The sequence below is a fragment of the Chiloscyllium plagiosum genome, chromosome 7 (assembly GCF_004010195.1).
Source record: "Chiloscyllium plagiosum isolate BGI_BamShark_2017 chromosome 7, ASM401019v2, whole genome shotgun sequence".
Lineage (NCBI taxonomy): Eukaryota > Metazoa > Chordata > Chondrichthyes > Orectolobiformes > Hemiscylliidae > Chiloscyllium > Chiloscyllium plagiosum.
In genome coordinates, this window is record NC_057716.1 from 72,360,645 (window position 1) to 72,385,358 (window position 24,714).

General features: G+C 39.2%; 1 protein-coding gene across 1 annotated transcript in view; it reads left to right on the top strand.

Moving 5' to 3' along the window:
- The window catches only part of ubxn4 (UBX domain protein 4), a 58,913-nt gene that overhangs the window by 32,056 nt on the left and 2,143 nt on the right, over nt 1-24,714 (top strand). The window contains exons 8-12 of the mRNA XM_043694032.1: nt 809-973; nt 1,756-1,874; nt 4,738-4,840; nt 10,580-10,711; nt 18,826-19,040. Coding sequence (XP_043549967.1) covers nt 809-973; nt 1,756-1,874; nt 4,738-4,840; nt 10,580-10,711; nt 18,826-19,040 — 734 coding nt within the window. The remainder of the gene's footprint in view (nt 1-808; nt 974-1,755; nt 1,875-4,737; nt 4,841-10,579; nt 10,712-18,825; nt 19,041-24,714) is intronic.

Genomic DNA, 24,714 nt, shown 5'->3' on the forward strand with positions numbered 1-24,714 from the left:
GTATTGTGGCTTGAAATAAGTGTTTCATCCATAGAGTATAGAGAAGGATAGCTATTGTTTATTTGCTGTCAAAGTACATTATGTAGCAATCTTGAGTTCATTCTTAAAAAGTAGGAACATCTGTCATGAAGCAAAATATATAGAATTATAATTTTAACATCTCTGGAGCCAGCTGTACTAAACTTAAGCATAGAGTATTACATTTTATTATCCTACACTTGTGTGTGGTGGATTTGAAGATGTTCATATTTACTGAACTGCTGTGGCAATGATTGAGCTATTTTTGATGTATTCATTTATAATACAATGTATCAAGACTACTTCTGAAACTGTTTTTGTCAAGTATCTTAGGGAAGTGTTAATCAAACAACTTCAAATTAATGATTACACCTACCTTGTCATAGAAATGTTTGGCAATGCTTTGGGTTATAGTATTTGGATACCTGTGTATTTCCTCTTTCTAAATTTAAGTCCAAAATTTAAAGAAAGCTGGTAGGCAGGATAAGGGCAGAAAAGCAGCATTATATGTTCCCAAACCTGTGGAACAGAGGATAAGCAATAGTTTTGGGTATTGTCGATAATTGAGCCTTCTTATTATTTCGTACAGAGCAGGAAAGTACCCCGTTTAATGATAAATTTCAACAATTACACAGCAGTAGTTATGAAGGACACCACCATCTAAGTGCTCTTTAAACTGAGTAGGCTTTATTTTACTTTGTCCAAGAGAAAATTAAAGTTAAAATATATTAACTTGTTAAATTAATGAATCTCTCATTTTATAACCATTTCAAAAATATATTCTTTTCAGAATGAAATTAAGGTTGAAATTGAGCGTAGGAAGGTTGGCAAGGAAATGGTGGAATTCAAAAGAAAGCAAGAGGAAGACAGGACAAAAAGAATGCTTGAGGAACGAAGCCGAGATAAAGAAGAAGAGCGTTTAGCACGAGAAAGGATAAGACAGCAGATTGCATTGGTTTGTGCTTTGACCATTAAGTATCTTGTTTAATTCCTTAACTAAGTTTTGAAATTCCACCCTGCATAAAAACCAAATATCACTGTTTAGGAGAACACATTAGTCTCCATTTATCTCACAGCTTCAGTGCAGCGAAAGTCGTCTTAACTATTTAAGGTAAGATGATCTAATCAGTAGTTACATTTTTGGATAGCAATATCCCAGTGTTACAATCAGCTTATCTAAAGATGCATTTAACTGAAGTGAAATGGTAGTAATCCAATTTTCCACTGTTATGTCGACACTTTTATCCACAACAGCTGAAACTAGAATTCAGACCTGGAATAGTCTGTGTTCTAAAACTACTGGTTGTGCAGAGTGATGTGCCAATTAATTTAATCATGTAAATATTGTAAGGAAATGGATTTTTAAAAACATGACTGAGTGCATCCATAAAATCTGCCATCTCTGCTTATTTCTGCACCCTTTATCTAAAATCATACCCAAGTTTGTTTTGGAACTATACTGTCTTTTCCTTAAATTTATCAAAACTAGAATCAGCAGATATAAAGTTATAAAGTCAAATCATTTATTTTTCAATTTAAGTTTACATGGACTTATTTCCTACTTGGATGACAACGTTGGAATGTTTAGGATACTCTTTGTTAAAGATTAAATTGTTAAATATCTAAAGCTTTGATATGAAGAAGCTTGAATGTTATATTATGATTTATGCAAACATAAATGATTCGATGAAATGAACAACAATATCTAGTAATAACTGGAAAGAATTTTCTTATTAGGACCGTGCAGAGAGAGCTGCACGCTATGCAAAGACAAAGGAGGAAGCTGAAGCAGCCAAAAAAGCAGCGGAGCTGCAGAGGCAGGCCACTGAAGAAGCAAGGAACAAAAAAGAAAGAAGGTATAGCATTCAACAAAACATATCAAAATGTGTATATTTAATCAAAACCAAAAGAACTGCAGATGCTGGAAATCAGACCGAAAATGCCGGAAAAGCTCAGCAAGTCTGGCAGCATCTGTGGAGAGAAATCGGAATTAACATTTTGAGTCCAGAGACCCTTCCTCAGAACTGAGGACATTTTGACCAGATCTGAGGAATGGTCACTGGGCCAGATACGTTGACTGATTTCTCTCCACAGATGGCTGCCAGACTGACTGAGCTTTTCCAGTAATTTCTGTTTTTGTATGTACATTTTAAATTCTGGTATTCACTTTTTGGCTGAATTCAGTCTTTGCATGAGAGATTGTGAGAAAATATTTTGGTTACCCAACTTGTATTTCTAAAATGCTTGAAGGTTAACTTCTGCAACAATGTCTTGGATTAACATGATTGATCTCCGCCAACTACAGCCATCTTCTGTTTTTCTGGATATGACTGAACCACTGGAGAGTTCTTACTGATTTTTATTTTCCTTTTGACTTCAATTCTAGAGCTATTTGGTGCCATACACTCTTAAATGCAGCCGTAATTTCAAGGGCAGTCACCTCACCTCACTTTTGGAATGCAGCTCTTTTGTCCATGTCAAGGTCATGATAAGGGCAGGAGCTGAGTGGTCCTGACAAAACCCAAACTGAAGAGGTCACTGAGTAGGTTATTACCATGTAACAGCACTGTCATCACTTGGCCGCTGGTGTGGAGTAGCGTTAACTTTACTGTAATTGGCCAGTTTGAATTTTTCTGCATTATCTAGTAGATACCAATGTTGCAGCTCTACTGGAGCAACTTGCCTAGGTGCACAGGTAGTTCTGGAGTTCAGCTTTTTATTTTCCGCTAATGTCAGAACATTTTCAGGGGCCCTAAGGCTTTCCACAGCCAGAAACTCAACAGAGCTGCTTTGACTGTACCTTCGAAATCAGTAATCTCTACTACTGAGAAGAGCAAGGGCTGCAGATAAATTTCTGATTATTTGATGCCTGTAGCTTCCCCACCAAGCCCCACACTATCGTGACAAAACAGCTCACCACTGCTACCTTGAGGGTTTTTGTGAATGGGTGACACAATACTGGGCTAACCTGCACATGTCCAGTTCCTCTGAATTTTTTTTAACTTTGTTTCCCATTCATTTAACGTACTTCATGAATCAAATTCTTTTGCTGATTTCTACTGAGGATATTTACTTGGCACGCTTCCTCTAAGGTCTCTTAATTAGTAGTTAAGGGACTTGGGTTTTATTCCTTTGCTTCCCATTTCCCACTCCATTTCACAAATGTAGTTCTGCTCAGAGCAGATTTTCTGTTCTGGGTTGGGACTTCAACAGTTCAGATGTACATCCTGATCTCATGCATTTTGGGATCAGTCACAATATAGATTTAAGCAGGATTTACTAATGAATGGCCAATTGTTGCAATTGCCACCAATTAGCAATGGTGGGTCTGCTGTCAAAACTATAGGGATAATTTGTAGCCTTTTATTCTTGAAGGTACTGTAATTTTCTGTTGCATCAAGCGGGATAGGAGACACCTTCATGTTGGGGTCAACACTTTCGTATTTGAAATAAAAAGGAGCAGAGGTACTGGACCATCATTGTGGTGAGGAGTCCCTCCAGAGGATGTTGTGGTTACAGTTATAACCAGATAGGCATTTGGAGAGGTGGTGGGTGCAAAGGGGAGATCTCAAGGTTACCTGGATTCCTCCTTTCCATTCCCAGCCTATTACCAGGAGGAAGTGTTCAGGCAACAAAAATGCTTCTGATGTTGCATATGGGTAACTGCAAGCCATGGATGGCTGCTGTCTCACCCAATCTAGCCTCATGAAAAATAGCTCTGTAGCAGCATTACACAACAGCTCATCTTGGTTCCTAAACGCATGGCCTTCAAGAATACAGCAATGTAATGTGACAAGAACTAAGTATTCGTACCAAGGAAGCTGTGGGCTTTGCTAGACCCAAGGGGCAGGATAAACTTGAGGAGAGCTTAAACTTAACTTGACAGAATTTATCCAGGAAAAATAATTAATTTATTTTTCGATTATTCAGCATAGATACATTGTAAAAATATCCCATATTCAGATAAACCAAAATGTAAATGAATTGGTGTCAAGTTATCGTCATCTTTCAGCAAACATGGAATCCCAAAGAGAAAAGATTTGAGCCCTGATTAGAAACCAGGCCTCAAATCTCGTTGTTTTTATCTGAGGCATTTGAGGAGTCAGCATTATTTAGTTTTTTAAAAAAAACAGAATTTCTGAGAAGTCAAAAGCAATGCAGTACATAAAGATCTGTATCACTGTCAGTATCCGGAATTGAACTGCTGGGTTTGTAAAGTCTCCAGAGCATATTTTGTAACATTTTAATATCATATGTTCAGGTATTGCTGTATTTGAATTTATAAATTAAACATTCAAAATGCAAAACAAACATTCAAAGTGTTGCAATGAGTACTAAATATCTTTGGATAAACCGTCAAAGATAATATTTTACATTGGTTGGATGCAGCTGGTCAACACTAACTTGTACTTAATTGAACTTGTATAAATAGTATTGGGCTGCAACTATATTTGGAGTTTGTGGTTCGCATTTTGATTTTTTATCTCCGAATAAAGGTGTGTAAAGATTGCTTCCTGTTTTATCATTCTTCATCAGGCTTTCTGGAGTGTAAAATTGGGCTTCCATTGATCCCATTTGTAAAATCATGAGAACCTCATCAGGTATTGATCAGCCTTTAAGATATTTGTGTTTTCAGTGTGGTGAGTTCAAACTTGGAGTTACATCATCAAGTACTATGTTTACGACAAGCTGGTTAAAATGCTGTCTTTTGTTTTGTAGTAATATGTGCCGAATCCAGTTTAGACTCCCTGATGGATCTTCCTTTACAAACCAATTCTCAGCAGATGCCACTTTATTAGAAGCGAGGCAGTTTGCAGAATCGGTAAAAACAAAATGATAAAATTGGTGTTTCATTCTTGAATTGTATGGATCCTCATTTGAAGCTGTTCCCATGCTTTACATTTTTATTATCTTATCCTTCATTGCACTGACTTTTCCTAAATCTTCCTACTGACTGATGATAATTAAACTTCCCTAACCTATTACTACTGTTTTTAATCCCCAAGCACTTTGGGACAAAGTAACAGCACCAGATACACTTAATGATCATAGACCAATAGAAATAGGAGCAGAAGTAGACCATTAGCGTTCTTGAGGCTGCTCCAATATTCACTGAAATAGCTGATCTGATTGTGGGCTTAACTCAACTTTCCTTCCTGTCCCCATTACATTTAATTTGTTGATCACAATATTTTCTACCTCAACCTTGAAAACCATCCTTTGGGAAAGAGATTACAAAGTCTAACAACTCTGAGAGGGAAACTGCTAATCTCTATCTGACTTTTTAAACCGTGCCTACCCCCAGTTCCAGGTTCATTCTCATGTAGAAAATTCTCCCAGCAATCACCCGTTCAGCCCCCTCAGAATCTTATATGTTTCAATGAGATTAACTTTCTTTCATTCAACTGTGTATAGGGCTAACCTCTGAAGCCTTCCTCAAAGGACAAATCTTTGATCCCATGAATTAGTCGCGCAAACCTGAATTGCTTGCAATAAGATACATTCCTCCTGACTCACCAACACTTTCCTGCTTTTATACACTGTTACCTTTTTATAATCATTTTATTTGTCTACCTTATCACTTGTGATACTGGTATGCTGACGTTTTGAGATTTATATACCAGGACACTGATCCCCCTGTTTCATAAAACTACTGCAGACCCTCTCCAATAAATGTTTTAAAAATTCTGCTTCTCACCAAAATGAAAACACTCGCATTTTCTCATGTTATACTCCCATTTTCTACTTCCTTGCACACACTCAACAAATGACTTTTTGTGTCCTTCTCATTGTTAGCTTTCATATCAACTTTGTGTCATCCGCAAGTTTAGCTAGCATACGCACGGTCCCAAAATACAAATGGTTAATACAGATTTTAAATAGCTGGGATCACAGCACTGATCTTTATGGCACTCCATTAGTTACAGTTCACCAATCTGAAAGAAGGCTCTTTATCGTAGTTCTGCTTTCTGTTAGTTAATGAATGCACTCTTCATGCTAATTTTTAATACCTACAACACAACTCCTTTGTTGTTTGGTAATCATTTATATGGCATCTTTTTCGAATACCTTTTGGGAATTCAAATACACTACATCTTTTGGTTCCTCATCATCCACCCTACTTGTTTCTTGCTCAAAGGAATTCTAATAAATTAGTTAAACATAAATTCCCTTTCACAATGCCATTTTGACTCTGTTGGATTCTATTGTGATTTTCTAAATGTCCTGTTCATATTTCCTTAATGATTTTAAGCATTTTCCTTAAGACAAATATTACGCTATATAGCCTGTAGTTTCCTGCTTTCTGCCTGCCTGCTTTCTTTAATCTAAATGTTGCATTTGTGGTTTTTGATTATCATAGGAGTTTTTAAAATCCAGTGAATTTGGGAAGATTGACTCCAATCTGTCCGTTATAATTGTGATATTTCTTCTTCCCTTTTTCCTCTTGATTTTCAGCTTTTTTAGGATTCTTTCAGTAGGTGCCGCCGTGTCAACATTCCCACCTATTCCTTGCTTCCCATTATTAGTTCCCTATTGTCATCCTGTACAGGGTCAGCAGTCACTTTAGTTTTCATTTTTACGTTTGTAGAAACTCTTGCTATGTTATCCTTATTTCTAGCTAGCTCTCTGTCATAATCAGTGTTCGCACTTATTAAAATAATTGCTGCTTTCTAAAACTTGTAGAGTCCTCGGACCTACCATTTCATCTTTGCAGAATTATGAGCCATTTGTTTTTACGTGATAGAGTGCTTAACTACTTCTATTAGCCACAGATTAGAATTTTGTTGAGAATTATGAAATAGTAGCTTGTATTGCTACCACTGTTTTAGGCTGCCTTACCTTCATTCTGTTTCATGTTAATTTTATTGCTAAGGGCGGCATGGTGGCACAGTAGTTAGCACTACTGCCTCACAGCACCAGAGACCCGGGTTCAATTCCCTCCTCAAGCAACTGTCTGTGTGGAGTTTGCGCATTCTCCTCCGGGTGCTCCGGTTTCCTCCCACAGTCCAAAGATGTGCAGGTTAGGTGAATTAGCCGTGCTAAATTGCCCATAGTGTTAGGAGAAGGGGTAAATGTAGGGGAATGGGTCTGGGTGGGTTGCTCTTTGGAGGGTCGGTGTGGACTTGAAGGGCCTGTTTCCACACTTTAAGTCATCTAATCTAATCTAATCTAATCTTAAATCCATATTTCTCACCCTTGAACTCATTGTGAAATTCTAACATGATCACCTTTATTCAGGGGTGCCCTTAGTATGGCGTCATTAATACATTTTATGTTTTATTTTGTTGTGCAAATATTTTCACTGGAACCAAGAGTAAAATTCAAATGCTGATTGTTAGCAGGTTTCAAACTTTGGGTCCAAAGTGCAAGTTTTCAAACAGCAAATCAAAATTAACTGAATTGTTGATTCAAAACATTAAAGTTGATTGAAGTTTTCAAGTTAATATTTAGCAATCCATTTGGAACCTTGGGTCAGTGAAAATATAGCGAATTAAACTCAAATGTTTCCACTAAAGCAAAAATTTAAAGGATTATTATAATGCTTTTATTCAAAACACTTCTGCCAAGATCCTAACACCACAAATTCTGTTCACCCATTGTCCATTAGACCATAAGAAATAGGAGCAGAAATTAGGTTATTCAGTTCGAGTTTGCTCTGCCATTCGATCATCTACCTCTGTCTTAAATATACTCAATGACCTGACTTCCACAGCCTTCTGTGCCAGTGAGTTCCTTATATTCACTACTCTGGTTGAAGAAGTGTCTCCTTACCTCCATTCTAAAAGGTCTCCCCATAACTCTAAAGCTGTGTTTTCAGTTCTTAGTCTCGGCTACCAATAGAAACATCTTCCCAATATCCACTCTGTCCCGGCCATTCAGTATTCTGTAAGTTTCAATTAGATATTCCCCCCCCAATTCTTCTAAACTCCCATAGACTACAGATCCAGAGTCCTCAAATGTTCCCCATGTGTTTCATTCCTGGGACCATTCTCATGAACCACCTCCTCTGAACTCACTCCAGAGCCAATGAGATGTGGGGCCAAAACTGCGCACAGTACTCTGTGTTGGACTGGGGTGTACAAAGTTAAAAATCACATAACATCAGGTTATAGTCCTAACAGGTTTATTTGGAAGCACTAGTTTTCGGACAGCTGCTCTCAGGTGGTTGTGGAGTATATAAGATCATAAGACACAGGATTTATAGCAAAAGTTTAGTGTGATGTAACTGAAATTATATATTGAAAAAGACTTGGATTGTTTAAATCTCTCATCTTTTAGAATGAACATGTTGGGTTTTAGTTCTTTCATATGTAAATCACAGAACTTTTTTTAAACTTACATTATCAAGTGAACTATAACAATTGGTGTCATGTCAGCCAAGATAATTCATTGAAGGTGTGAGGTGCCTGAGTGAGATTGTCTGTGCCACAATGTTCAGACACATTATAATCTAAAAAATGGATATACAGAATTTTACATGGATCGTGCAGTTTTTGAGCAAAATAAAATTGAATTCTGCAAATACAGATTCACCCCACAAACTTTGTGTGTGTGTGTGTGTGTCAGACAGAGTGAGAACGAACCTTGGGCGCATGTCACACTACAGGTTACCCCACTGCATTACACAGACAGATGTAAACTTTTGCTCTAAATTCTGTGTCTTATGATCTTATTCTCCACAACCACCTGAAGGAGCCACACTTTGAAAGCTTGTGCTTTCAAATAAACCTGTTGGACTATAACCTGGTGTTGTGTGATTTTCAACTTCTTAAATGTTGAGAGTACTTTTCTCCTCCACCCTCGGGCAGCATGTTTCATTTTTCTATCACCCCCTGGGTGAAAAGATTTCTTTCTTCAGATCCTCTCTGAACCACTTCCTCCTGACCTTAAACTTTTGTCTTTTCATCTCACACACGTCTGTCACAGGAAAAAGATTCTCATGATGTCAACTGGCTCCCAGTTAAGCAAAATCTTTAATCATTTTATGACCCAACTTTTCTATATCTGTAACCTCTCTTCCAACCTCTCAACCCTCTGCAATATGTGCACTCTATTGATTGTGCCACTTCACCAACATTGATTTTAAATTCACCATCTGTGTCTGGCTGTATGTTTACCTGTCTGCACCTTTAAACTCTGGCACTTCCTCTCCACCCCTCTACCTCCTTTCAGGCAATTCTCAAAACCTAACACTTTAACCAAAGTTTTGACTGTCTATTTGGTTGTCATGTTTTACTACAATGGTTACTGCAAAGAATGACGGTTAACAAGAGTCACTCACCTACTCCCACTCCCTGCCTTTGCCTCATAGCCTGCAAATATTTTCTCTTCAGATTTTTAAATATAATTAGGAATTATTCAATTCTATTTTCAAAGCCATAATTGACTCTGCCTCCATCACACATTCTGGCAGTACATTCTTGATCCTAACAGCATTTTGCGTAAAAATACTTTCCTCATTTGCGCTGCTCCTTTTTTCAATCACCATATGTTGGTGTCTGCCAATTATCATTAATTCCGTCAATGGAAGCAGCTTCTTTTTAGCTATTCTGTCACAATATTTAATTATTTTGAAGACCTCTAATACCTTTGGAGAAGGAAATCTACATGTGACTCCAGACCCACAGCCGTGTGGTTGACTATTTACTGCCCTTTGGACAATTAGGGATTATCAATAAATGCTGGCCTAGCCAGAGGTGCCCACGTCCTCGAAGTGAATTTTTAAAAAAAACTCCTCTTGATCTGTATTTCTTCAAGGAAAACCGCCATCTTCTCTCTTTACCAATATATTTGTAATATTTGAAGGCATTCACCTGCATCCTTTCTCCACTCACTATAATGCCTTTACATCTTTCCTGAAGTGTCATTCCAACACTGGAGGTTGTACTCCAATTAAAGCTGAATCATAGTTTTATTGTGTTTTATTCAAGTTTATTATGATCATCTTTTCTGCATCCGAAATTATAAATCCTGGGATTCTGTATGCTTTAATAATTACTCAGTCCTGCAATCTTTAATGATTTGTGCTTATGCACCCAGGTCCCTCTGCTCTAGTGTTCTCTTTAGAATAGTGTCCTTCATTTTATAATACGTTTCTTCATTTGTTTGATACTAAAATGAATCACTTAATGCTGCTCTGAATTGCCGCATGATGTCTTGTTATGTTAAATGCATTATAGAGATATAAATTTGTAGTAAAATAAAACCAAGAACTACAAATGCTGTAGATCTGAAAGAAAAACAAATTGCTGGAGAAACTCCAATCTGGCAGCATCAATGGAGAGCGAGCAGAGTTAACGTTTCAAGTCCACTAACCTTCAGAACACAACTTTCTCACTACAGATGTTGCCAGACCTGCAATGTTTCTCCAGTAATTTTATTAAATTACTGTTTATTTTTAAGTGTTTGAAGACTATTCAATAGATCTTGCTAGGAAAATATTTATTTTCATTTATTGACTGTTTTCAGCAATTTATCATCCAATGTATGCACCTAACATTTGCATAACTGAATGATTTTATGAAAAATTCACTATCTGTTTTAAATTCCTTTCTCGCAGCAAGTTGGCGGTGTATATGGACACTTTGAATTGGCAATAACGTTTCCAAGGAAGCAATTTACGAAGGACGATTACAGCAAAACACTGACTGAGCTGGAGTTGGTACCAAGTGCCTCAATCATCCTAGTCCCAGTATGTTTTTGAAAAGGTTTTTCTCTCCAATTCTTACTCCCTCCATCCCTGTAAAGCACAGTTTAGAATATTTATATTCATGGAGCATATTAAAACCAAAATAGAAAGGGATATTGAAACTAAGGGAAAAAACTCAGGAAAGGTATTAGGAACTGTGTTAGAAACACACAAATTTCTTTGCAGTCATCGCCAGAACAAAGCAATTTGTTACTGGAAAGATACGCAACTTGTGTGTGTAAAATAGCCCATTGAGTTAAACTCCATGGATAACAAATAGATTAACAGTAAGTAAATAATGTGACTTGGCACATCAAGGGATAAGCATGTATTAGAATTTTCTCCATCTGACTTCATGTAACATCACCAAAAGACCTGAAATTTGCTTAAAAAGTAATTTTAATATTTCTGAATTTCAAAACCGCACAAACTAAATGGAGCTTCCTTGACCTTAGAATGAAAGCAAACATCATTGAAGTAAATTTTAAAGCTTCATTTTTTTGAAAATTCCATACATCAGTACCCAATTCTACTACATTGCATTTTAAAAAATAGTTAACTTTCAAGTATATTGAATGTTTCAACATGTCATTTGTGATTATTTTCAAGCAGTATTTTTGTGGAATTCTGAACTTTGTTGCCTTTGAGTTTACTGGTCTGAATTGTACAGGTAAAACATAAGTTTGAATGCGTTACAAGACACAGTTTAGATCAAATAGATTAGCAAAGATCAGAATTTTAAAAACTTTTGGTACGGCATGAGTCTGTTTAATATTCAGGGAAACCTTGCCAACACAAACTATCTCTAATAAATGATAAAATAAAGCAAAGAACTGCAAGTGCTGGAGATACTTAGGTCTGGCAGGATGTATGGAGAGAAAAGCAGTTACCATTTCTAGTCCAGTGACCTTAATCAGAACTGGGAAATGATATTTGCCCTGATAATGGGGTGCGCGTGTTGGGGGCATGGGATGCAACATTGCAGTGAGTCAAATAGATGTTCACACTCTGAAATTGTTAAACTCTGAGTTCTGATGGCTGTTAGATGTCTATACGGAAGATGAGTTGTTCCTCCAGCTTGTGTTGAGCCTAGCCAGAGCACTGGAGCAGACCTGTTGCAGAAATGTCAACATGGGAACACAGGTGTGTTGAAGTAGCAGGCAGGCAACTTGAAGTTCAGGGTCACTTTTATGTACTGAGAGAAGTCTTCTGCAAAGTAGTCACCAAGTCTACATTTCATCTCTCCAATGTGGGGAAGCTCACATTGTGAGCAGTAAATACTATAGACAGATTGAATGAAGTTCAGGTAAATCATTGCTTTACCTGGGAAATATTTCTGAGGCCTTGGATAATAAGAAGGGATGAGGTAAATAAGCAAGTATTGCTCCTTCCGTGATGGTTGGGAAGGTGCCATGAGGTGACCTTGGATATAAAGGAGGAGTGGATCATGGTGTCACAGAGAGAAAAATCTGAGAGGAATGCTATTAAGGGAGGGAAGAGGAATATGCCTACTGGAGATTGCAGAAATGGTACCTTATGATTTTATGAACGTGCAGGCTTTTGGAATGAAAAGTGAGGGCAAAGCGGATCGTTGTTGTGGGACGGAAGGATAGGAGTAAAAGCAGAAGTGTGGGAAATGGCTGAGGGCCCTGTCAACCATGGTGGCAGGGAATCCTCAGTTGAGGTAGAAGGTGGACATGTCAGATTCTTCCCCCCGCCCCCCCCCCCAATAAAAGTGACATCATCAGAACAGATGAGGCTAAGAAACTGGGAGAATGGAATGAAGTCCTTATGGGAAGCAGGGTGTGAAGATGTATAGTCAGGATAACTGTGGGAGTTGTTGGGTTTTTACTGGAAACAGGTGCCCAGCCTATCCCCAAAAATAGAAACATATCAAGGAGGGGAGGATTCCGAAATTGACCAGGTGAAGATGAAAAAGGGATGGAGATTGGAAGCAAGATTGACTTTTCCAATTCTAGGCAAGAGACTGGAGCAGCACCAATGGTATCGTCAATGTACCAGAGCATGAATTGTTGGCAGGGACTTGAGTAGGATGGATGAATAAAGATATTGAGGTTCTAATCAAGAATAAAAAAGAAATTAGGTAGGTGTAGTGGACAGCAAAGACGGTTGCCTCAGATTACAACAGGATCTTGATCAGATTGGGCAATGGACTGAGAAGTGGCAGGTGGAGTTTAATTGAGGTAAATGGGAGGTGCTGCATTTTTGGGAAAGCAAATCTTAGCAGGACTTGTACACTTAATGGGAAGGTCCTAAGGAGTGTTGCTGAACAAAGGGATCTTGGAGTGCAGGTAAATAGAATAGTGAAGGTGGTGTGTGGTATGCTTTCCTTTATTGGTCAGAGTATTGAGTACAGGAGTTGGGAAGTCATGTTGCGGCTGTACAGGACATTGCTAAGGCCACTGTTGGAATATTGTGTGCAATTCTGGTCTCCTTCCTTTTGGAAAGATGTTGTGAAACTTGAAAGGGTTCAGAAAAGATTTACAAGGATTTTGCCAGGGTTGGAGGATTTGAGCTACAGGGAGAGGCTGAACAGGCTCAGGCTGTTTTCCCTGGAGCGTCAGAGGCTGAGGGGTGACCTTTTAGAGGTTTATAAAATCATGAGGGACATGGATAGGATAAATAGACAATGCCTTTTCCCTGGAATTGGGGAGTCCAGAACTATAGGGCTGAGGTTTAGGGTGAGAGGGGAAAGATATAAAAGAGACCCAAGGCTCAACATTTTCTACAGAGGGGGGTACGTGTGTGGAATGGGCTGCCAGAGGAAGTGGTGGAGGCTAGTACAACTGTAACATTTAAGAGGCATTTGGATGGGTATATGAATAGGAAGGGTTTGGAGGGATATGGGCTAGGTGCTGGCAGGTAGGACTAGATTGGGTTGGGATACCTGGTCGGCATGGACAAGTTGGACCGAAGGGTCTGTTTCCGTACTGAATATCTCTATGACTCTATATAGATAACTGGGATCAACCTAATCTCCAAGTGTAAAGAGTGTACGGGCATTCTTAAGAAATAAATCAGGAAGGCAAAGAGGGGAAATGTGAGAGCCTTGGTAGATAAAGATAATCCAAAAAGATTCTACAGATACATTAATAGCAAGAGAGCAGCTAGAGAGAGTAGGACTCCTTAAAGATCGACAAGGTTGTCTTTATGTTGAACCTCAGAAGATGGGAGAGATATGAAATGAATATTTTGTCAGTTTTTACTGTTGAGAAAGAAATGGAGGCTAGAGAACTCAGGGAAATAAATATTGATGTTTTGAAAACAGTTCACATTACCAAAGAGGAAGTGCTGGAGGTCTTAGAAAACAGTAAGGTAGATAAATCTCCAGACCTGATCAAGTATATCTCAGGACTTTGTGGGGAGTTAGGGAGGAAACTGCAGGTCCCTTGCAGGCATATTTTTATCATCTATAAACACCAGAGGACTGGAGGATGGCTAGTGTTGTGCCATTGTATAAGAGGCTGTAAAGAGAAGCCTAGAACATTTAGGTCTGAGAGTCTGATATTGGTGGTGAGTAAATAGTTGGAGGTGATTCTGAGAGGTAGGATTTTCATGCATTTGGAGAGGCAAGGAGTGTTAGGGATAGTCAGCATGATTTCCTTGCACAGAACCATGTCCCTCACACTTGATTGAGGTTTTCAATGAAGTAACCAAGATTATTGAGGGCAGAGTGATAATGTTTACTTGGACTTTAGTAAAGCTTTTGGCAAGGTTCCGCTTGGTAGATGAATTAGTAAAGCTGGATCACATGGGATTCAGGGCGAGCTTGCCAATTAGACACAAAATTAGCTTTCTAGTGGGAGACAGAGGGCGGTAGTGGAGCGTTGTTTTTCGGTCTGTGACAATGGTGTTCCAAGGGATCTGTATTTGGCCCACTTCTGTTTTGTCATTTATATAAATGATTTGGATGAGAATATAAGAGGTATGGTTAGTACATTTGTAGGTAACACCAAAATCGATGATGTAGTCGACAGTGATGAAGGTTATCTAAAATTACAAAGAGACCTTGGTCAATTGGGTCAATGAGCTGAAGAGTGGCAGATAGAGTTTAATTTGGATAACTGAGGTATTGCATTTTTGTAATACAAATGAGGACAGGACTTGTACAATTATTGGTTGGGCCCTGGGTGGTGGTGTAGAACAGAGACCTCGGGGGTTCAAGTACATGCTTCTTTGAAGTTTGCATCACAGATAGATAGGGTGGTTAAGAAAGTGTTTCGCAAGCTTGTCTTCATTGCTCAGACGTTTGACTACAGGAGTTGGAATGTCATGTTGAAGTTGTACAGAACGTTGATGAGGCCTCTTCTGGAGTACTGTGCATGTAGTCTGGCCACCCTGCTATCGGAAGAAGATTAATAAACTGGATTTACCAGGATGTTGCTAGGAATGGAGTGTTTGAGATCTAAAATTAAACTGGAAAGGCTGGATTTTTTTCCATAGGAGGTTTAGGGGAGACCTTTGGGGAAGGGAGGCTTTTAAAGTCGTGGGGAGCAAAGATAAGGTGAATGACGATGGTCTTTTCCCTACAGTAGGGGAGTTCAAAAATAGGGGTATGTTTTTAAGGTGAAAGGGAAAGATTTTTAAAAGTCCTCGGAGGATCAACTTTTTTTTTAACAGAATTGTTTATGTGAAATGAACTGCCAGAGAAAGTGGTGGATGCAGATATAGTTAATATTTAGATGAGTCAATGAATAAGAAAGATTTGGAGGGATATGGGGCGAGCACAGGCAGGTGGGATTAGTTTCCATGTTTGCGAACATGTCACAGACTGATTGGACCGAAGGGTCTGTTTCCATGCTGTATGATTTTGATTGGAACAAGGAATGTTCCATGTGCCCCACACTAAGACAGGAGTACTGGGGCCCATGTGTGGGTACCCATGGCCACATCTTTGACTTGAAAGAAGTGAGAGCTTTTAAAGGATGAGTTGTTCAAAGTGAATACAAGCTCAGCCATGCAGAGAAAGATGGTGGTGGCAGTGGTGGATGGAGACGGATTCAGGTCGCCTTACAAGGAAGACAGGCCATTTTGACGAGGGATGGTTGTGTCAAGGGTTTGCACGTCCATGGTGAGGAGGCGGCAGCTGATGCCAGCAAATTGGAAATTTTGAAACCGACATAAAGAGTCATGGATATAAGGGGGAGAAAACTGGATAAGCGAAGGAAGAAAATTGAGTCAACCCTACCTCTGAGCCCGGAGGTAGGTGTGTAATAACATCAGGAGATTCAAAAATATATAATTAACATATTCGGGTTTCTTGTGAAACAGTGGCAGTGTCCCTACCTTTGAGCCAGGAGACCCAGAGATGTAATAACGTGTCTGATTCGAAAATCTATTTTTTAAAATTGGGCCAAAGTAAGAAGAAATCATTTTCGTGGAGCAGAAACTGACTGAAACAATGGGTCTGCCTGGGCAGTCCTGTTTGTGGATTTTATAGCATCATAGAATTCTTAGTGTGGAAGCAGGAAATTTGGCCCATTGAGTTCATACTGACCCCTTGAAAAGCATCCCACCGAGACCCACCCCCTACCCTATCCCATGAATATTTCATCTAGCCAATTTTCCCTGGACACTATGGGTAATTTAGTATGGCCAATCCACCTAGCCTACACATCTTTGGACTATAGGAGGAAACCTATGCAGACAAGGGGAGAATGTGCAAACTCCACACACAGTTGCTCAATGAATGAATTGAACCCAAGTCCCTGGTGCTAATGACTGAGCCACCATGCTGTCGTTCCTTTGGGAAAATGTAGAAAAGAGTTGGAGAAATGAATTATGGTGTTGTGTAGGGGAGATCCTCAGGTGAGATGAGATTAGTGACAGTATAGAAAACAAGAACTTGATGTTCAATGGTGTGGTCATGGTCCAGGGGGATTTAGGGGGTGCCTGAGAGCTGGTGCTCCACCTCTGCAAGCTCAATGTGCCAGACAATAACAGCACCACCCTCTTGGGTTTGATTACAAAGTCAAGGTTGGATCTGAGGGCATGGAGTGCAGACAGCTCAGATGGAGATGGCTTAGCATGGTATCTGGAGCAGAAAAGTTAAGACAACCGGTGACATGTTGTCAGTTGTCAATTAACCGGTTGAGTGCAGATAAACCAGAGGGAGGGGTCCAGAAGAAAGAATTGGATGAAGGTATCTATAGGATAGGGAGAGGACTCCTATCCATTGAAATGTTCTATGTAAATAGGCAGAGGTGTCATGGAAAAAGAGTTTGACGTCATGTCGTGTCCAAAATTTATTGAGGTGGGTCATAGGGAAATAAAGCTAAGTCCTTTGAGTACAGATTACTCAGAATCAGAGCGGAAGGTCAGCAGATGTGTTAAGTATCTGACGAGGTGAGGTTCGAGTCTGGAAAGGAGAGGGATGGAACGTTCCAGTCGGGAACGTGTACCTTTGAGTTGTTGCAGCTTGCATTCCTTAATACCTGAAAGTAAGAGCAAAATGCAGCTTGCATTCCTTAATACCTGAAAGTAAGAGCAAAAGTTTCTTGTTAAAATTTGAAATGAGCCAAAGGATGAAGTGGAACTGGAGGGAAGAAAAGCAATGGGATAGGATTTTAGAGAGAGAGGATCTCCGGATGCAGTGAGTAGTCCCCTCCCCGGCACTCCATCAGCGTTTCCCAGATGTTTTCAGATTTGATGAAGGTCACTGGACTCAACATTAACTCGAGTAAATGATCAATTTAAGTTAAATACTCAGGTAAAGTATTAATGTTGCTCTTCTTGAGAGTGATGGCAGTTTGTTCTGTTGTGAACACACTGGAGAATTAACTAAAATTAAATTTAGAATCCTAACTTGTCATTATGTTTGTGAAAATGTAACTACAGGATCGATAAAACAACACAAGTTGAGATTCTAGATGGGGTATATTCCAAAATTTAGGGCCAGGTAGTTCAGGAGAGATATTAGAAAGCACTTTGACACACAATGGTAGCTGTTTGGAAGCACTTCCACAAACAGCAATGGAAGCTAGGTCAATTGTTGATTTTTAAATTTGAGATAGGTAAACCTTTGGTAAGCAAAAGGTATTAAGGGACAAAGGCAGGCATGTGGAGTTAGGCACAGATCAGTGGTGCTGGAAGAGCACAGCAATTCAGGCAGCATCCGACGAGCAGCAAAATCGACGTTTCGGGTAAAAGCCCTTCATCAGGAATAAAAATTCCTGATGAAGGGCTTTTGCCCGAAACGTCGATTTTGCTGCTCATCGGATGCTGCCTGAATTGCTGTGCACTTCCAGCACCACTGATCCAGAATCTGGTTTCCAGCATCTGCAGTCATTGTTTTTACCTTAGACACAGATCAGTCATAGCCTCATTGAATGGTAGAACAGACTAAAGGCCTACTGATTGACCTGCTGCCTTTCCTATGTTTTTATGTTCCTGTACTATGCAGGAATGTTGCAGTAAAGAGTTTTGGGTAGTTATACTTATTTCATGAATAGATTGATGGGAAATTATAACTTAAAAGCAGAGAAGGCTGTGAATGCTTTGGAGGTTATCTGCAGAGCATCTCTGGAGAAAGAAACCATTAATGATACATCAGAATGGAAGTTGAGAGATGTCAACAGGTTAAAGCACGTACAACAGCGGGGCAAGAAGGTAGAAAGCAAAAGAGGTCTGTGATAGGGTAGAGGGCAGGATACATTAAACACATCTTGCAAAGCAAAGCAAGATAAATAAAGAAAAGGTTGTCTATATAATGTGTAAATCAGAAAAGGCAGTATCATTATCATGAAGGTAGAAAGCAAAAGAGGTCTGTGATAGGGTAGAGGGCAGGATACATTAAACACCTTGCAAAGCAAAGCAAAGCAAGATAAATAAAGAAAAGGTTGTCTATATAATGTGTAAATCAGAAAAGGCAGTATCATTATCATGCAGCTATGATCTGAAGTGAGCAATATCAATGAACCATGTTTGGAATGCTTCAATTTGGCCGCAATTTTGCATTCTGCAACACCAGAGATGGTTTAATTGACAATCCTTTATAATCTGTGCAGGCAACTCACTAACTAAAATAGACTACTAAATACTAAAAAGCTTTGATTTAGATGCATTCAGTAACTCTGAGGTTATCCTTACATTTGTAGGGTGGACGGTCAACTTCATCGATGATACGATCCTCAGAAGGAGGATTGTGGGCTTTCTTGAATACATTATTTTACCCAGTTATTGCAGTTTGGAGGTTTCTCAGCAATTATTTGTTTGCCAGTGATTCCACACATCGGTCACCCAGAGTAAATACCTCTCCACCGCACCCAGAAAGTTTGAGAGTGGCACCTTCTAATACGTCCGACACAGACAGGTACCTGTGTGATGTTATTCTTCTTGATAAATGTAGAATTTATCTTCAGCTTATGTTCTGAGAAATAGTATCATCTGTAAAATATTGTATTGTTCTTTGGACTATTAACTTCATTTGAAATAGATAATACATTTAATAGTAATATTTAACACTGCAACTAAATGTGTAACGTAGCTTCAAATGTAGCCAGAATGAAAATAATATTGCACCATTGGATCATTATGTCTATACATTCGAAAGGTTCCTGATTTAAATTACTCTTGTCTCCCTCAAGGTAGAAAATGTTATGGTTCTGAATGTATACTGTACCCTCTTCTGAGAAGACAATGCAATGTAAATATTATAATTAAAGAAGAGGAGGAGCTGGTGAGCTATTGGATGTGATACATGTTGGAAAAAATAACATTAGTGAAATTAGTAGCCGTGAAAGTGTGTAAATCGCTAGGACCAGATAAAATATACTCAAGGCTGTTTTTAAAAAATCTAAGATAGGAATAGCAGAAAGTCTAATCATAGTTTCTAATTCTGAGTAGGTAAGGGTGTGATGCTAGAGGAGTGGGGGACTACTAACATTGTACCTTTGTTGAAAAAATGGAGGGAGTGATAAACTGATTAATTACAGACCAGTCAGTCTAACCTCAGCAAATTATTGGAACAAATTCTGAGACATCAGGATAAACTGCCACTTAGAAAGGTACAGATTAAACATGGATAGTCAGCATAGATTTATTAAGGGGATACTGTACTTGTCTAACTTTACCTTCTCAAAAAAATTCAAATAGAGAGATTTGAGGGTAGTGCGGTTAAAGTGGTCTACAGTGATTTTTTTTTAAGATTAGATTCCCGACAGTATGGAAACAGGCCCTTCAGCTCAATGAGCCCACACCGGCCCTTTGATGATTAACCAACCCAGACCCATTCCCCCACCCCTATATTTCCCTCTGACTAACTTACCTATACTATGGGCAATTTAGCACACCCAATTCACCTGACCTGCACATTTTTGGATTGTGAGAGGAAACTGGAGCAGTCCGAGGAAACCCACAAAGACACTGGGAGAATGTGCAAACTTCACACAGACAGTTGCCCGAGGCAGGAATCGAACCCGGGTCCCTGGCGCTATGAGGCAGTGCTAACCACTGAGCAACCGTGCTGCCCATATTTCTGCAGTTAGGTGACCAGGACTGCATACATAACTCAAGCTGTGGTTTACTTAATGATTTATATAGTTCCAGTATAACATCCTTTCCTTCACATTGTATTTCTTGGCTATAGGGAAGGATTTCTTATGTTTTCTTAACCACCTATTTACCAGTCATGCTACTTTCAGGGGATCTGTAGACATGGGCTTTCTCTAATGCTAAATCATTCAATGATTCGGTCTCGGTTTCTTTCTGTGGCAGAGAATTCCATTTTAGCATGGCTTTTGACAGGGCTCCACGTGACAGACCTTTTTTTTAAAAAAAATTTAAAAGCCCATAGATTCTGGGAGAATGTGGCAAGCTGGATACAAAATTGGTTCAGTGGCAGGAAACCCAAGGTTGTTTACCATTTGTCACTGGAAGGCTGTTTCCAGTGGGGTTCTGCAAGGCTCAGTACTAGGTCTCCTGCATATATAATAAATTTGCAGATGACACAAAGATTGATCACACATTTGACAGCAAGAAGGATAGTTGAAGGTTGCAAGAAAATATAATGGACTGATCAGGTGCACAGGCAATAAGGAAATGGAATTTAATCGTGCAAAGAATGTAGTGATACATTTGAAGTCAAACAAGGCAAAAAAAATTCACGTTAATGGCAAAGTACTGGTTAGAGAAAGCCCATGTCCACAGATCCCCTGAAGGAGTGGGCTGGTAAATAGCTAAATGAGACCATTAATCCTGGGTCATTGAGCATTACTAAATCTAAAATAGCCTCTTCTCTAGTTGTTTCCACACACATTGTTTTAAGAAGCTCCAAATTCACTTCATGAACTTGTCCTCAAGGCTTTGTCAATTTGATATTTCCAGTCTGTGAATCTTAAATTTGTTGACGATAATTGCAGTGTTTTCTTTACAAGCTCCCATTGTTTCTTTATTTTAACTGTCCGATGGTATTGCTAATGTTAGGAATCCTATAGGCCATTTCTCTTCTCCACCCAAACTGATTTGACTTTTTTTCTCCTCTGAGCCAAGATTATTTCTTACAATTCCCATCTCCTTATCTAATAGAGCAATCTCAATATTTTTTCCTTTTTGTATATCCTTATGAAATGTCAGACACCCCTAGGTATTGGGTCCCAGCCTTGGGAACCTCATAGCCATGCCTCGTGTAATGGTTTTGAGATCCCAACTATTCATTTCTTTGTGCTGCCAGATTCATTTGCCTGGTTATAACTGCAGCATGTATTCAGATAGAATCTTTAATTTTACCTGTTTATCCATTTTTCCTACTTTGACCCTATTTGTTGGGCCAGTCAAGTTTTTTTTAAATGATCTGTCCTTCCCCCTCTGCTTTGGCTGATGCTGTACCACTTATTTATGTGATATCTTTGGGCTTGATTATGCTGTTAAGATTCCCACCCTTGTTTTTGAATAACCTCCATGTCATGGACCTTCCCTAACTCTGTTAACCACCTCCAACCCAAAACCTGACAAAAATCCTCCAGTTCTTGCCTCTTGTGCATTCCCAATTGTTTTTTGTATTGCTGATCTCAGCTGAGTTCGTCTGCCTCAGCCTTAAGTTCTGGAATTTCTTTTTAATCTCTCCACTTTATGACAGTCCTTCAAAACTTACCTCTTCAGCCAAGCTTTTGCTCGTGAAATACTGTTTCTTATGTTACTTAGTGTAAATTTTAATTGATAATTACTACAGTGAAGTGCATTGGGATTTTTACTATTTTAGTGACACTAAGTAAAAATATATTCCTGTATCAGGAATAGAACATAAATCCTGCCAAACCTCTTCCAATCATGACTGACCTTCTACATTAACTCCAATTTTCTGCCCTTTCCCATACATTGCTTTCCTTAGTGCCCAAAAATCTAAATGCTTAGACTTGAATGCACTCCCATGTCCACTTGTCCACAGCCTTATGGAAGAGAGAACTTCAAAAATTCTTGAGACAAAAATGATTGACCCATTATTCTGGGGCGCCTACTTCTAGACACAGTAAATCAGGGGGAATAAATTCTCAGCATCTACATTTACAGGCTCTCAGAATTTTCTGTTTTGTTGAGACTATATTGCTAAACTCCAAATTGGCCAGTTCTGCTCCGTCTCTCCTCAGGATAGCCCTTTAATCCTGCGATGCAATCTCATGAATTTTTATGGCATCCACTGTAAGAAAGTGGGAGAATGAGGTTGAAAAACCTATCAGCCCGACTGAATGGTGGAGCAGACCTGATGGACTGAATGGCCTAATTTCTGCTGCTCTGTCCTGTGGTCTAAGGCAGGTATATATTTCCTTGTATAAGGCAACTAGAATCAGCACAGTACTTAAGACCCAAGCACTATAGTATAGCAGAGACTCCTTTAATCTTGTATTGGAATCCTCTTCCATTAAAAGCTAACTCAAGGTCTTGCTTATTACTTGCTGTACCTGTTTGATAGCGTTATTTCCCATCCCTAATTATTATGAAGAACCTACTCAATATCTCCTCATAAGGAACCTACTCAGTTCCTCCATCCAAGGATCAACCTTGTGAACCTTCTCCAGACTGCCTCCTGCTCCCTGATGAAGGGAGTATGCCCAAAACGTCAATTCTCCTGCTCCACATGCTGCCTGACCTGCTGTGCTTTTCCAGCATCACACATTCTACACTGCCTCCAGTTCTCATATACTATTCATTAGGTAAGTGGACAAAAGCTGTTCGTAGTATTCCAGCTATGGTCTGACTAATGTCTTGTATCGTTATAACACACCCTTACTATTTTTATATTCCATTCCCTTTCATGCAAAAAGAAATTCAACAGAAGTTTCACAGCATCCTTCCTATAGCAGCAAGGCCAGAATGACACACCGTATTCCAAAAGTAACCTAACCAATATCCTGTAGAGCCGCAAAATGACCTCCCAGCTTGTATACTCGATGCACTGACCAATAAAGGCAAGCATACCAAACACCACCTTCACTATCCTATCTGTCTGTGACTCTACTTGCAAGGAACTATGAACTTTTGTTCAGCAACACTCCCCAAGACCTTACCATTAAGTGTATAAGTCCTGCCCTGATTTACCTTTTCTAAAATGCGGCACCTCACAGTTATCTAAATTAAACACCAACTGCCACTCCTTGGCCCTTTGGCCCATCTGATCAAGATCCTGTTTTCCTGAAGCAACCTTCTTGGCCTGTCCACTGCACCTCCAATTTGATGCTGACCTGCTGAGTTTTTCCAGCAATTTCTGACTTTGTTGTCAGCGTTTCATTATCCTTCCCTATTAACTGCTGAAACTGGATGCTAGTTTTTTGTGATTAATGCACTAAGACCCCAAATCGCAGTCTGCTACAGCTTTCTATAGAATTTTCCATTTAAATAACATTTGGCTCTTCTATTGCTAAGTGGATTCTGACAAGTAGAGGCATTACCATAGAGAATGTACTGATTAATGGTAATTGGCCCTTAATTGCCTGACTTTGTTTCAGAGTATAGTTGCCACCTATTCTGTTGAATTATATTCTCTCAGATTGTCCTCATGACTGGAAGGCAGAAAGCTTTGAGAAAGTGTCTTTTTTATCCCCCCAGCAATAATCAAATGTTTTACTTGCTTTTTTAAGTTTGGCTCAGTGATTCAGAATCTTTATTAGTGGTTTCAAATTTGCAACTGTTATGTGAGAAGCTCCAAGAACTAGGATACTACTCAAATTCAGGTATATATAGGGAAAAAAGACAAACCATTTCTTCCCTTCCTCTTGAGTCTGAAACTAACCCAATTCTTAAGGACCTTAGACTAATTAGGAAAGTTAGATCACACAGGATTTGGGGTGAGCTTGCCAGTTAGATACAAAATTGGCTTAATGTTGGGAGAAAGAGAATGATGACAGAGGGTTGTTTTTTGGTCTGGATGCCTGTGACCAGCAGCAGTCCACAAAGATCGTTGCTGGGTCCACTTTTGTTTGTAATTTATATAAATGATTTATATGCGAATATAAGAAGCATGGTTAGTAATGACGCCAAGATTGGTAGTATAGTGGGCAGTGAAGAAGGTAATTGAAGATTAAATGGATCTTGATCAAATGGGTCACTGGCCTTTAGAGTGGCAAATGGAGTTTAATTTGGAAATGTGAGGTATTTATTGCATTTTGGTAGAACAAACAAAGACAAGTCTTATACAACTAAAAGTAGGGCCTTGGGCAGTGTTGTAGAACAGAGACTTTGGGATTCAGGTGCATAATTCTTTGAAGTTTGCATCGCATATTGATAAGGTGGTTAGGAAGGCATTTTGCACGCTTGCCTTCGTTGCTCAGGCCTTTTGTTTATAGAATTGGAACATTACATTGAGATTGTTCAGGACTTTGGTGAGGCCTGTTCTGAGTATAATGTATAGTTCTGGTCTCCCTGTTACAGGAAGGATATTAAGCTGGAGAGAGTTCAGAAGAGGTTTACCAGGATGTTTCCAGGAATGGATGGTTTGAGTTATAAGGATTGGCTGGAACTCTTTTCAGGAGAAAGTGAGGTCTGCAGCCCCTCCT